Source organism: Meriones unguiculatus, chromosome X (assembly GCF_030254825.1).
Source record: "Meriones unguiculatus strain TT.TT164.6M chromosome X, Bangor_MerUng_6.1, whole genome shotgun sequence".
In the NCBI taxonomy this organism is placed as follows: domain Eukaryota; kingdom Metazoa; phylum Chordata; class Mammalia; order Rodentia; family Muridae; genus Meriones; species Meriones unguiculatus.
This window is the reverse complement of record NC_083369.1, coordinates 82,413,569-82,428,900: the sequence shown is the minus strand read 5'-3', so window position 1 is coordinate 82,428,900 and position 15,332 is coordinate 82,413,569. Positions and strand designations below refer to the sequence as shown.

General features: G+C 37.1%; 1 protein-coding gene across 1 annotated transcript in view; it reads left to right on the top strand.

Moving 5' to 3' along the window:
- The window catches only part of Tenm1 (teneurin transmembrane protein 1), a 1,125,448-nt gene that overhangs the window by 1,071,674 nt on the left and 38,442 nt on the right, over nucleotides 1–15,332 (top strand). Inside the window, exon 25 of the mRNA XM_060375702.1 lies at nucleotides 13,631–13,997. Coding sequence (XP_060231685.1) covers nucleotides 13,631–13,997 — 367 coding nt within the window. The remainder of the gene's footprint in view (nucleotides 1–13,630; nucleotides 13,998–15,332) is intronic.

The window sequence follows — 15,332 nt, the reverse complement described above, 5'->3', positions numbered from 1 at the left end:
ATCAATGAAATCAGACTGTTTCATGAAAGATGGACACTCAGGTTTCTGGCCTGTAAATTGCTCTAGGTGCCAAAGGGAATTGGAAGCATGGCCTATCATTTTGGGCCAATACTATAATATTAACAACCTGAAACGGACATGTTTCTGCAACCTCTCAACAGGAAGAAACTGGAGAATGATTTTTAGAGAATTCTTTTTAAGCCCTTGGCTTTTCTGTGCAAGCAAAACCTGGCTCTCAGCAAGGCAAGAGTACCATCTCCTGCAAAAAGGCACAGTGATTTTCTCACTAAATTATCACAGAACTCATGCTCTCATCACCTGGCCTCACATAATTCTATATTTTTCTGGACTGTTGTCTATTTGACCCTCCTTCAGTTACTATATCCTCCACAGTGACAAATACACAATAAATATTTACTAAATAGATGTAAATTTAAAATAGAGATTCAAGAGAGAAAACAATAAAAGCTTCCACATTCTTCTACCCACTTCTACAACTGCTGAAAGGATTATCTGACTGTAATGATAAAACCCAAGATACAACAGAAACAAATTGGCAAGTAGCATCATGTAAGTAGCATCATGTACAATATGTTCTTCTTACAATAATAATCAAATTTACAAACAAATTAGTTGTGGAGTCTGAAGGACATTCTGTAGTTTTCACACTGGGCCTTCATCTCCTGCTGATAGATGACTTTAACTGTAAATTGAAAAGTGAAAGTGGTTAAACATTTTGTGTATTCACAAGTGCCATTTCCAAAATTGAGGCTTCACAACGGAGATGCCAAAAAGAGTCGGCGGAAACGCAGAGCAGTTATGCCTGTTATTAAGATGAGGTAGTGGCAATTATGCAGCAGACTCATAGGAAGTATATACATATGATTGTTCTTAGAGAGCTGTATGAACAAACTTTTATAGCACCCATCAGATTTTGGATCTCTAGCAGAAGTGATGATTGCAGGACTCTCCAACAGTATGCTTTTGGACAGGGCTTATGAACCCAAGGGCCATCCTAGAAAGAGGTATGTGCTTTTTCTCTTAATGAGCCTAAATGAAATCCCTATATTAACAGAAGGGATTCTTTCACTGTTTCTTTCCTCTAGAATAATTATTCCCAAGATTTTTGGTCTCAGGACCCCTTTGCAGTCCTGAAAACTGTTGATCACTTCAAAAATATTCTCCCTGAGCCTTAGATGCAGGAATTGTGTTGTAGATATTATCAGTTGTTACTGGGCTCCACAAATCTGAATTTTGATTGGTTAAAGTTTTCTGTAATGGTCTTTATATTTTGCAAAATTAAGTTTCTTTGATGAAAGATGAGAACTACACTTATCTGTGGGAATAGGGAAAATATTTAGAATGTAGATGGGCATGATGCTTTAATAAACTGGAAGTTGTAGGTTCTTATTCAAGATCCATGAATTCACACGTCCTGGATAGTTGGCTAGGTCTCAAGTAACAGGAATGATTTCCATATTGTTGAATGGGTCTTGAGCCAATTAGAGAGCTGTTGGTTACAGCCAAGGTATGTGTGCCACTATTGCAACAAAAGGGCTATTTTGCCATACTAATTATTGTGGTTCTTAGGTGTCATAGCTGGGAGAACTGCTGGCTACTTACCTCTTTTGAAAGATTGCATAACACCTTTTGGTACCATAAATGCTAGTCATTAGAGAAAAGATGGTCAGTTCCAGCTCAGGGACCATTGTGTTCTGTGTCTGAAGTGCATGGTATTTTCAGCAATAGAGACTTACCTTTTCTCCTCTAGCAAGGAGGGACAACTAAAGACAATAGAAATAGTCTGTAATATTTGGGAGTCTCTCCAATTCTAACTAGCAACTCAAAAGAGGGCTTTTCATACCTAGTAAGTTTGTTGTTGTGTTGTTGTTGTTGTTATGGTTTTTGGTACTTGAAAGAAACATTGTCAACCTAAATGGAAATTTTACATTTAAGTTATAAATGTACATTTATACACTTACTTTAATGTTTTATGGGCATTTTAGGTAAATCATTAATAATATGATTCAGACATTCTTGTTATTTGTTTTAACCCTCCTTCCCTCATCTTATGTATTTATCTCTTTACTTTTCCCTCATTAGATCCCCTTATATTTTTTATATTTCTCCTATTGGATCATTGTACTCTACTATTCCCCTCACCATTGTAAATATCTTTTTCTTTGTATGAGGTTTTTTTTTTTTTATACATTTTATTGTTCTTTAAAAGGGTTAAGGGTTTGGTTTTAAATCAGGCTGCACACCTTTCATCAGTCTGACAGCTCTGTTGCATGTCCAACTGGCTTCAGCTAGCAATACTTCATTAAATACCAAAGGAAAAAGTTTTAATTTTGAGGGGAAAAGTCCAGTTCTTAGAAAATTAACATTAATCTTATTTAAGAGAAAATGAGGTCTCCTTTATGTTACTTTATACACTCTTCTCCTCACACAAAACCAGGAATGTGATTTTCTCAAGCAGGCACTGATACTGATGGACGCCTGCATACCCTGACAGGAGCTCTTGTACTCATGTATAGTGCGCACATACATACATACACACACACACAAACACAACAAAATTCTGCACATGTCAAGTGGAAAAGGTTTTGAGGGCATTGATTAAAACCCCTGGATTCAACAGTCAAGCTAAACTTAGATGGTAAGATATTTTGATCTCGAGTCTATGTCTATGTCGAGTAATCTATTGTCATGTTCTGAAGTAAAATATTTTTAGATTGATTCATCATTTTTTTTACTTTAAAATTCTAGAAATGATGTAAAGCATTATTTTTCATTTTTTGGATAAAGACAGGAAAGATTTTACATATTTGTTTTTAGTCAAAATCAGTGCAATTCCAGTGAAAGTGAAGCTGCCAGAGTCTGAAGTGCCATCAGTGAGATATCACCAATCCGACTGACTTAGCTGACACTAACAGATGGGAAGCTTTTAGGCTTAAATATCAAGTGTGGGTCTACTGGCTGTAGCAGGATGAAAAAGTAATGGCAGGAATCCCAATGAGTAGTAGCAAATGGGGCTACAGTCTTCATGGCATCATGTGGTAGCATTTTGTGGGTTCTCTGCTTAGTGTGTTGTTACAGAAAATCTGGTTTTCCTTATTGGCAGAAAACAGTTAACCAGGATGAGATAACAAAGCAGGTAGAAAGGCATCTTATGGGACTCTAACCCCTTCTTTACCTAAATGTTGCATACTTGACAGCACCCTGTTCCCCAAGCACTGAGTGCAGTCCTGCACTCATCTTGTCCCATGGGAGATGTATTGTGCTAGAGCCATGTGTTTTGTATGAGTTCTATCATGTATGTATTTACCTCATTAGAAACTAAGACCATGGATGTTGTTTGGTTGTTGTTTGTGTTTGCAAAAGGTAAGTCTGGGGATATGGGAAGTATTGCTTTGGTTGTTGTTGTTGTTTCATTAGAAAGACTGTCATTAAATGTATAGTACAGACTGGCCTCAACTTTCAGTTACTACAGTCTCTGAATTTTGGGAATGAAGATGTATGCCATCACACCTGGATTAAAGAATGACTTTTTAAACTGAAGACACACAAGCTCAGGTATCCTCTAGAAAACTCAGCTGTAAACTCATGACCATATATAAAATGGCAAACTTCTTTAATAATAATTTTGATCTCAAGGACCTTCTAAAAGAGTTTCAGAAAAGCTTCAGAAGTTGGTAAATCAAACTGAAAATTCCATGTTATACCATGAACATGAGCCTGATAGCTTTAGGAGTTGGTCATAAATATTCCTTTAAATGTATGCATTGATTGTAAGACATGATTATCAAAAAGGCAGAAATACAAAAGGAGTGGCAAGTTTACTTTAAAACATTAGAAGCCTTATATCAGTCAGCATCTGAAAACCATGTTAGTGAAAAAGATTGATTAATGAAACAGTGCTTTTTAGTGTTTACTTGCATGTTATATTTATAAACACTTTCATGGACTGAAATTATTATAGGTACTGATGACTTCAATCAACAAACATTTGCCAAGTATGATACTTGCTGGATTATAAAATGAATGGGTATTCATTCTTACCCATTTTAGTCTCATAGACCTGGAATAGTACAAAAGAAGCCAAACAAATATGTCTAGCATAACACAAGCACGCTAGATATGATTGAGAGTCATATGGATCTGGAAAAGCTTCTTTTTTGTTTACATTAATTACATTTTATTCACTTTGTATTCCAACTGTAGCCCTCTCCTTCATTCCCTCCCAGTCTCACCCTCTCTACCTCATCTCCTCTCATGTCCCTTTCTAAGTCCACTGATAGGGGAAGTCCTCCTCCCCTTCCATCTTATCCTAGCTTATCAGGTATCTTCAGGACTGGCTGCAATGTCCTCTTCTGGGGTCTGGCAAAGCTTCTTCTCCCTCGGGGGAGGGGGGAATGTCAAAGAGCCAGCCACTGAGTTCATGTCAGAGATAGTCCCTGTTTCCCTTACTAGGGTACCCACTTGGATACTGAGCTGCCATGGGCTACATCCAAGCAGGGGTTCTATCCATGCATGGTCCTTGGTTGGAGTATCAGTCTCAGAAAAGACCCCTGTGCCCAAGTTTTTTGGTTCTGTTGCTCTCCTTGTGGAGCTCCTGTCCTCTCCAGGTCTTACTAACTACCTCTTCTTTCATAGGATTCCCTGTGTTCTGCCCAAATTTTGGTTATGAATCTCAGCATCTGCTTTGATAGACTGATAGGTAGAGACTTTCAGAGGCCCTCTTTGGTAGTCTCCTGTCCTGTTTCTCGTTTTCTCCTTCTTTCAATGTCTATCCCATTTGTCTTTCTAAGTGAGGATTTATCATCTTACCCTGGGTCCTCCTTCTTGTTTATCTTCTTTAGGTGTACAGATTTTAGTGTGTTTATTCTATATTATAGGTCTAGTATCCACTTGTAAGTGAGTATATATCATGTGTATCTTTCTCCTTCTGGGATACCTCACTCAGGATGATCTTTTCTAGATTCCACCATTTACCTGCAAATTTCATGATTCCCTTATTTTTAATTACTGAGTAGTATTCCATTGTGTAAATGTACCACAATTTCTGTATCCATTCCTCTGTTGAGGGACATCTGGGTTGTTTTCAGGTTCTGGCTATTAAAAATATAGCTGCTACAAACATGGTTGCGCAATTGTCTTTGTTATGTTTTTAAGCATATTTTGCCTATATGCCTAGTAGTGGTTTAGCTGGGTTTCAAGGAAGCACTATTACTAATTGTCTTTGAAATTGATTTCCATAGTATTTGTACAGGTTTACATTCCCACTAGCAATGGAGGAGGGTTCCCTTTTCTCCACAGCCTCTCCAGCATGTGTTTTCACTTGAGTTTTTGATCTTAGCCATTCTGATGGGTGTAAGGTGAAATCTCAGGATCGTTTTGATTTGCATGTCTTTGATGGCTAAGGAAGTTGTACATTTCTTTAAGTGTTTCTCTGATATTCTATATTCCTCTACAGAGAATTCTCTGTTTAGTTCCATACCCCATTTTTTAATTGGATTACTTGATTTGTTGCTTTTTAACTTCTTTCGTTCTTTATAAATTTTGGATATTAGCCCTCTCTCAAATACAAGGTTGGTGAAGATCCTTTCCCAGTCTGTAGGCTGTCGTTTTGTTCTGATGACAGTGTCTTTTGCTTTACAGAAGCTTTTCAGTTTTATGCAGCGACCAATGCGCACCTTATCTGGAAAAGCTTCTTAAAATGACTGGAGATGGAGTGCCATATATTCAATAAACCTTGAAGTTTTTCTTTATCATTAAGTTTGATCAATTTACCATCCTCTGAATGAAAAGGCTACCCTACATAATAGTTATAATCGCATCTTATTTATGTTAATTGGAATAAGAGAAGTACAAAAAGACATATATTGCATGGTTATACTTATATGTTCATCTCACGGAAGTCGAAAGTAGAATGCAGTTTATCAGAGTCTGAGGAGAACAGTGAAAGAAGGTGGGATAACAAAAAGCTTATCAATGGATATTAGGGTACAGTTGAAAAGGAGCAAGCTATTCTGGTGCTAGTTACAGTTCAGTGACTATAGGCAACAGTGAAGTAACTTTATGGTTTAAAATGCTAGAAGACAGAATTTTGAAAGTTTTGTCATACAGAAATAAAAATAACCTGAGGAGATAAATATATGTAATCTGATTTAAACATTATAGAATATGCACATGTATCAAAGCTTTACACGGTACTCCATTCATATGGACAGTCTTTAAGGTTTTTGTGTATGCCAGTTCAAAGGAATAATTCTGAAAAACTGTCCTCATTATATTCCCCCATTTATCAAAGTATTAATTTATATCAATTTAATTTACTTTAATTTTGTAAATACATATGATTTCTCCAAAAAAGAAACACCAGAAATTTGTTAGACCAATGCAACTATAATGGTATAATAGGTAGCTCCAGTCAAAATCAAAACCTAAAAGCTAGAACATCATATTCCTTTTTTTTATTATCTTTCATTGAGAATAACAGAAAACCCCAACACAACAAAGGTGCAAAGCAAGATATCAGGCAGAATAAATGTATCTTTCAAGACTTGAGATGAAAGTTCCACAGATACATTCAGGATCCAAGGTTTTGAATTACAGCTCCCTGATTTCATAACTTCCATTTCTAAATAATGTCACGGTCCAAGATGTCTATCAAACCTTTTACTATTCTTATGTCCCAAGGGTAGGTAAGACCATAGAAAGCTTCTTTCAGATCAGTTAAGTCTCTGCTGAGCATTCTTTATAACATACACTTGCTAGTGTCAACGATTTCATCATTCCTCTTGCATCATGCTGTCTGACACTACCATATGAAGACAACTAACTGCAAAGTAATGTTTTGTTCTAAAGAGCAATGTGTAAGAACTTGATAATAAAGATCAGCCATAAAGGATGAAAGACTAAATGAACGTAGCGATAGGCCTAGAACAGGAGGTCTCTGACACAGAAATATCAGGAGGCACACATTTGAACCTCATCCTATCTGAGCACCTTCAAATTTACACAAAAAACAAATACAATCTAAATAACGTTTGGTGTTCTCATGTTGCAGAGAAAAAATGGCACTTAAAAGAATAGTGTTTTTAAATGACCTTGTTTATAAAGGTGCAAATTATTAAAAGATGAAATATGTCAAGACTATTGAGAGTTCTTGTTCTATTTGTGTGAGGTATAGGGGTCACTTTGTTTTGCTTTGGTTTGATTTCTTTCATTCACTTCAAAATTAATTTAGGAATATTTGATATATACAGTTTAGCCTATGTATTCTATAGTAAACTAATTCTAAAGATCATCTTAAATCATGATTAAATTGACCTACATATTCATTTTTAATGAATATGGCAACTTAAACTTCTCTTTATCCCATGGTTTATCATTGGACAACCATAGAAACAGAATATGTGAATTCAAAGGGTAAGAGGTGCTTCAAAGTGTCCAGCCATTATGAAAATCTACAGAGTGTGGATCTGAGATAATGAGAAATAAGTTACTTGTTGACAAGACCATGAAATCTTGATATATTTCACCTTTTAATAATTTCTGCTATTTAAAAGCAAGATCAATAGGGGCCATCACTCTCAAAAATGTCATCAATATCTCCACATGAAAAAAATAAACCTTTATCCAGACAGCATTTTACTTCTTTTATAAATTTGAAGAGGCTTAGACTGTGTATCAGTGTCAAGAAATGAGAATTCCATTTAAAAACTGACAAAAAGTGATTCTAACAATCTGAGGTTGTCAGTTTTTAGAAGCATGGGGACATCTAACATGGTGCTGGAAGAACACCTGGTACAAAGCCTTCAGTTCCTTCACTGCATCATCCCCAGGGCTGGCATATCTCAGAGGAGATAATCACACACTTTCTGAAGAGTCCTACCGGAGAGGCCTTAGAGCTCAGAGTCAAGCAGCGTCACTTGTTAAATGAGCCGCAAAGCTCTGAGTGGACTAAAGAAGGAAGGCCAGAAGTTATGCGTGGGATGGAAGGCAAAACCTTCTGTAAAACAGCTAAGAACTTATTAGCACTTGATGGTGAATTTAGAATACTTGTAATCTCATAGTTTATTTTTGAAGTATTTTCACCATAATTAATTTCTTAAATTGACAGGAGTGTGAAAGAAATAGATTGTATTATGCCACCAGCAACCCCTTGAAATAAAGCAAATAGAGTCAGCAAAAGACTACAATCTCCATAAGGTTAAGAATCCACCCTCTTCATTAGAACTGGTTTCTTGGTATGTAGCATAGTATGGAAGATGGAACAAATAGCCTTTTTTTTTTTTTTTTTTTTTTTTTTACTGAGAAAGGAAATTAATTTAACATGTTCTGTACTTGATACTGAGCAAAGACTACTCTTACAAATAACAAGGTGGCCAAAGTAATAAACTAAACTATTATCCAGGGAATTGTGTGATGAATGTAGGTGAGATAATATGTCCCAAGATTTCTTGGAAGTTTTATTGTTTAGAAAGATCCATAAGGAATAGTGCAAATGAGCTAGTGCCTGCTGATATAGAGTCACTGGATGTCTTTAAAGAGTATGACCACGTTATTAAATTTAAGAGTTCATAGAATGTCCATGTAAGAGAACATTACAATAGTTGGATAGAGTCAAGATGGATCACAGGCAAAGGTGGGTTTCTGTAACCATTGTACAACTTGTCCTCAGATCCAAATTAATTGTTTTTTTCAGACCTATTTCTATATACTGAACAGTCTGATGATTTACATTGTTTGTTTTTATTGAATTTTTAATTTTTTCAGAGGTATTATTTGATGTAATTTCTATGATAGAAGACTGAAATACCTATATGATAACTGATTCTCTGAAGCCACAGCAATTGCAATTCCTATCATCTAAAAATTTTGATCCAGAAAGTTTCAATACAAGAGCCTGAGCTCCTAATCACTTCACTCTTGTACATCTGAGCATTTCTTCTATGGAGAGAGTACATAACTTTTGCCAAATTGTCACACATTCTTCTGAATCTAAGAAGCAGTATGCCAGACTCCAAATGCCAGGAAGATATATAGCAGGTGGTTGGATGGTAGAACACATAAATTGATGAATATAATGTTGAATGGTCTCTGGAATGATTATACACACTGTATCTAGTTTTTTTTTCCTTCAGTATGTCCTTCAAACACCTTAAGTAATGTTTCTAAAATATTCATCTGACCTTGTCAGCTGTCCACTTTAAAGATCTTCATCGTCTCCACCATCTACAGGTTAAGTCTAAAGGTCTTAGAATACATATCCTTCTAAATCTTAGTCAAATAGTTCTCAACAAAAGATGGTTTTGTTCCTTAGGTAACATACTGCTTTTTGTTATTAATGGCTCCTGCTGTCTTCTACACTGATAATGAGGTCAAAATTAGCTGGAACTTTAAGCCAAACATGGGACTGGTTGACCTGAGAATCAACCCCCTACAAGGCAAGTTTTCAATTAGCAGAAGAAGACAGTTCTTTCCAGTGCTGACAGTCCAACCAAGAGCTCCTTTCTGCTCAGCATTATTTCTTAGGGAAGGTTGTTGAGGGATGGGCACACTCTACCAGCTGAAGGCTATGCCAGTGACCTTTAATGCTAGTTTAGCTTAAACACATTTTGACATTTTGAACAAATTAGTATGTTTTTACAAGGTAGGGCAAGCACCACATATTAGACCTAAAGGTTTGCCTGTAGGCCGGGTCAGTAAGCAGAGTTTCCAGAACCTTCACTGCTGTTCTTCAGTCTCTTTCTTCTCCCACTTCAAAAGAAAATGCTTTTTTTTTCTACCACCAGAAGCTATCCCCATTTAAAAAACAAACAAACAAACAAAAAAACAGTGTACAAATGGCAGCAACTTCTGGAAATTAACCTTGGATCCATCTCAGTAGCATAGAGTTCTGGAATCTCTCCACAACTAATAGATGCTAGTTCCAACAGCCAGAATTAGCACAAAAACATTACTCCATATGTTGGGTAGGGGTTGGAAATGCCTTAATAGTAAATGCCATGTTTCTATTGTGTGGGTATAAAACACTAGTTCCTTGAAAAATTAACTGAACACAGATGTATTTAACATGAGAATGACATAAAAAGAATTGACAACCTAAAAACAGCACAGAGGTTATCCTCTAGAACAATAGCCCCTCAACTACTAAGTGGGCACATATCTTTCATCTGAGAGGATCTCATAGACAAGCTGCCCTGCTGAATCAAATGGGAATTAAATGGATTCTATGTAGTTGGCATAGAAAGTGTCTCAAAAACACAAAGGACACTTTAGTCACAGGAAACTGCTAGAGGGTGGCTCATTTGATGGAAAAGAAAACAAACAGACACAGTGGCTGGTGTATTTTTGAAGCAATATTAAATCTAATAAACATGACACGGACAGTATTGGCTTAAATCAGGTTGAAAAAGTTGGAGAATTTCACAGATTGTTTTTCTCACCACGGGCCTTTATCTCAAAGGCAGCCTTGATAGCTGAGAACAGTCTAAAATATGTTCTGTCCCTAGATTCTACCAGGTGTGTACCATTCCGCGGCCTCTGGCCTGGCTTTGGCTCCCAGAGTGGGGATAATTAGAACATCATTTCAGCCAGCTTTGTTTTTCCTGGGTCACCGACTTCAGACTCGATCAAAAGAGGAGTGTTGTACTGAAATAAATTCATTTCCTCTTCCTCAGTCAGCCCTGACTTATTTCCTGGGGCCCTGTGTTCCAGAGGACTAAAGCAGAGACACAGATTTTGCACACATTTGATAGTGTAAATAGAGGTCCAGGGTGTGTGGGGGGAGGCACAGGGTGAAGGAAGAGTCATCCTTCTGCAGCAGCAACAGCAGCAACAGGAGCCATTCACTCTGTCTCTGTGTGACAACACACTGACATGCAAAGGCCTCAGACAGACATGCTGAGGAACACATTGCCACAAACTGTTCTGGGCACTGGTAATGCTGGTGTTTAATGTTTATCCAATGGCCCCAGTCTGTAAGGATCTGTAGAACATGCATAATACAAGCAGAGCTTTATAATCCATTAAATGGCACTGAAATTCCTAGCTGCCCAGAGGCATATGGTACAAACCAGAGAAGGTCAGCATTTGTGCAGGTGGACATAGAGGGCACACAAAGATGTGGGGATACAATGAGGTTTCTCAGCATGTGAGAGACACTCATACATGGGTGTAAATGGTCCCATGTGGTATAATAAGGAAAAGCAAAAGGCAATCCTTGTTCTCCTCACAGCACCAGTTGCCCACCCTTATTGGGCACAAGTAAAAGAAAAAAGTTCTAAGACATCAGATGGGGCTTTTTTTCCACTTTATTAATTGCTGTATATAAGGCCTCTTCCAGGTGAGGAAGTAGTAGACCTCAAATTGCAATGACAGCCCATATCGTCTTTCCAAACTTTCTGAATCTATGAGAACAGACTTCCTTCGACTTTCATTCAATGCTAAAAAAAATAATTACATTACTGCCACTATTTTAGTCCTGAATAGGACATTCTTCCTGCCTTTGTCTAGTCAAAACGGAGAGAAATGGACAGTAATGAGTGGTGACATAGGAAGTGTAGCATGGAACACAGTTTTCTGAGAAGTATCAAGAGATAAGTAGTCACTATCCAGAAATTTCTGAATGTCAGGGAAGGCACTGAGCCAACTCATGTGTGGAAAGTAACTACAATAGAATCATGTTTAGTGTGTGTATCCCCAGCATCTAGCACAGCACTTGAACAGGGCACACTAGATACACACACACTCACAGACATAGACACTGACACACACACACACACACACACACACACACAATTTTGTTCCTCTCTAACATATCTCAAATCCCTGTATTTTCAATACCTTACATTGCCATTCTAGTTTATGTATCAAAATTCGTTACTCAACCCACTACCTAATCTCACCTCTTCCTCGCACATTGTCTCAAACAGCAGTCAATAACATCCATCATAAACCCAAATATGACCATGCCATACTCCTACTTAAAGTCCTTCTAAAGTTAACCCCAGTCTCAAAAACAAAACTACTGAGTGCCTCCTTTCATTACCTGTTATATTTGTTTATCAGAGATGGCATAACAAAATATCAAACATCAGTTGTCTTCAATAACAAAAATTGATTTTCTCAGATCTTTGGACAGTGGAAACCAAAGGCACAGGTGTTAGTTTCTTCTGAGACCTCTCTTTTTGAAATTTAGATGGTTGTCTTCTTCCTATGTGTTCACAGAGATATATTCTGAGTAAATGCAGTCCTATCATCTCTATTATCATAATCACACTTACAGTTTGGATTAGGAATCCAACCTTAAAGCATTCTCAACTATCATAACTTACTCTGTAAATGCCTTATCCTCAAACACAGTCACATTGAAGGTTAGGACCACATGATATAAATTTGGAAAGGACAAGATTTACTCTGTAACATCTAGTCACTGTCTACTTCCTGGTTGGTGTCACTTATTATTTCCAAACACTGAAACTATATTAACCTTACTGAAATATTTATTATATCAAAGATGAGTCATGCCATCTCTGGTGTTTAGGTTTTTACCTATGCCATTTGTTTTACCCAAAGTTTATTCAGATTCATGCTACTTTTCTCCTACTGGTCACTTCACCCTTGGCTTACATACCATCTTTTCTATTAATATTCCAACTCCATGCCTCTTTGAAGTGTTCTCATACCCTTTCTATTGCTTCTTTTTCACAACATAGAGAGTAATTGCTAATAGTGTTTTCAAGGGCTCTACCAGATCAAAAAGTTATTTGATGCTATAGGTTTGCATCATGCAAAATTTTGTGTTGATCCCTAAAGCTTAGCAGAAAGCTTAGTCCACAAAAATGTTCACAGCAAACATTCAGGGGAATAACAAACCAACCTGTTTCTTTGCCAAGGTAGATCTAAAGAAATAAGCAAGATCCAGCTAAGTGAGAAATACGTTCCAGCCTAGGACTCCAAATATACAGCTGAAGGACTATACATGAATAAGATACAAGATGGATATTAGGCATATGTTAATAGCAGGCTCTATCCAAACAGACTGTTAATTGAGTAAAATCTGGTTTCCCAGCACTCTATTGCCACAAAATCTTCAGGACCTTGCTTTGCTAAACATATTCAAGACAATAAAAGGGTGTGTGTGTGTGTGTGTGTGTGTGTGTGTGTGTGGTGAGCCAGAAGCCCTACAGCAATAGCCCTCAGAATCATCTAGAAGATTTTTAAAAACACAGATGGTTGGATCCCTATTCTCAGGTATTATGATTCAATGAGTCTAGGAAGGATCCTCAAAATTTGCATTTCTAACCATTTCCCAAGTGATGCTATGGTTATTTTTCCACAGACCACACTGTGAAAACCACTACACTGGAGTACACTTCTGGGACTATGGAAAATAATTTACATTGTATTATCTATGTATTGGAAATAGCATAGATAATAAATATGCTTTGTAGGCTGTGTGATTACCTACGCATTGCCAGATAGTGTCAATCTTGCTAAAATTAGTAATAGTACACAAACAATAAGCTATTTATTACTTTAAGGTAAAATTGTCTCTGGAAAAATGTCTAAGGAAAAATGTGGTAACATGATGATGTGTGCTTTGTTCTTTTTGTAGGTGCGATTAGAGTGGCCAACAGACCTTGCAGTAAATCCCATGGACAATTCATTGTACATCCTGGACAACAACATTGTGCTACAAATTTCTGAGAACAGGCGTGTGCGGATCATTGCGGGGCGTCCAATTCACTGTCAGGTACCCGGCATCGATCATTTCTTGGTCAGCAAAGTGGCAATTCACTCCACTCTGGAGTCAGCTAGGGCTATCAGCGTCTCCCACAGTGGGCTTCTCTTCATCGCTGAAACAGACGAGAGGAAAGTGAACCGCATTCAGCAAGTGACCACCAATGGGGAGATCTCCATCATTGCTGGTGCTCCCACTGACTGCGACTGCAAAATTGATCCCAACTGTGACTGTTTTTCAGGTATGACCTGTTTTAGCAATTCACCAGCTCCCCCTCTCTGTTTTCAAAAGCAAAATGTGTATCAGAAAAAAACCTAAAGGAAAACAATTGTGTGGGCTAGTGGAGAAAGCAATGTATTAGGAGTCAGCTCCGACAGCTAACTGAATGACCTAGAAAAGCCACAACACCTTTTCACTTATTCATCTGCCTTATTTATTTCATAGAGACAAGTATTTTTCACCTTGCGGTTTTTAGGATAAACAGATGTAATAACTTTTCAGATTCTCAAAAAGTTAACAGCATACAAATGTAAGATCATGCCATTATTTGTGCTTTAGAAAAAGGAAGATAGATATAAAAGCATTACTTACCCTAAGTGACTGCTTTCCAGATATAAAGTGTGTTCTATTAGACATTAGAAGGGGACCCAAGTAGACTGCCTTGAGAATGCATAGGCAAAATTAAATTCCACAATGTTAAGTTCTTATAGCATCAGTCTCCCACATTACTGGATTTTAAAAGCACTGAAGTTCCATAAACAACAGTTGCCCTTTACTTTTAGCTGAAAGAAGAAAGGAAAAGAAGAGCCATTTCCCCAAACATGGAATAGTTATTCCAGATATCAAACAGACCTCTAAATGTCAACAGTTCTATTCATGTCTGTGAAATGACTATCTCTCCATGTTACATGCAGTCCTATTAAGCTGCTCATCCAGGTCTGAATGGTCCTCATAAGTTTTGTGTTTTGCTGAGCCAGGAGAATCCAGATCCAGCAAGTTGGTCAATATAACTCCGTTCAATATTTTCAGTATTTTCCTGGACAGTGAGGCTTATGGATATTTCAGTAATTTATATCTTTCTTTCAAGATAGATCTAACATTTATCCCAGTTACCTACTTTGATATTTAGTCATTGTTACACTTAGTATATTTTGACAATGGAACAATGTAAATTAACAGAAGACATGACCTCTAAGCATAGTAGGAAGATCTTAAAACTGATCATTCAATCAGCAACAGTAATAGGACTCATGGATTTGCAGGAAGTTTTTGTGTGGCTATCATTATTTGCTGTTTTTATATCTTGGAACACAATAGATTCAGAACAGCAGGATTTAGAAATTTACAAAATTGGTGTAACTGAGATAACTGCATCTTAATGTTCATCTTTAGTGGTACTGACTCAAGAATTACAATCTTTTGAATAATGGGTCTCAAAATAACCAGGGGGCATACAAAGAATAATAGTTCACTGATATTTTTTCTTTAAAATGATTTTTGGTGAAGTTATTCATATCCTGTGGGAGTTTTTTTTTGGCGGGGGGAGGTGGTTAACTTCCTAAGGTGGGAGTTTTCC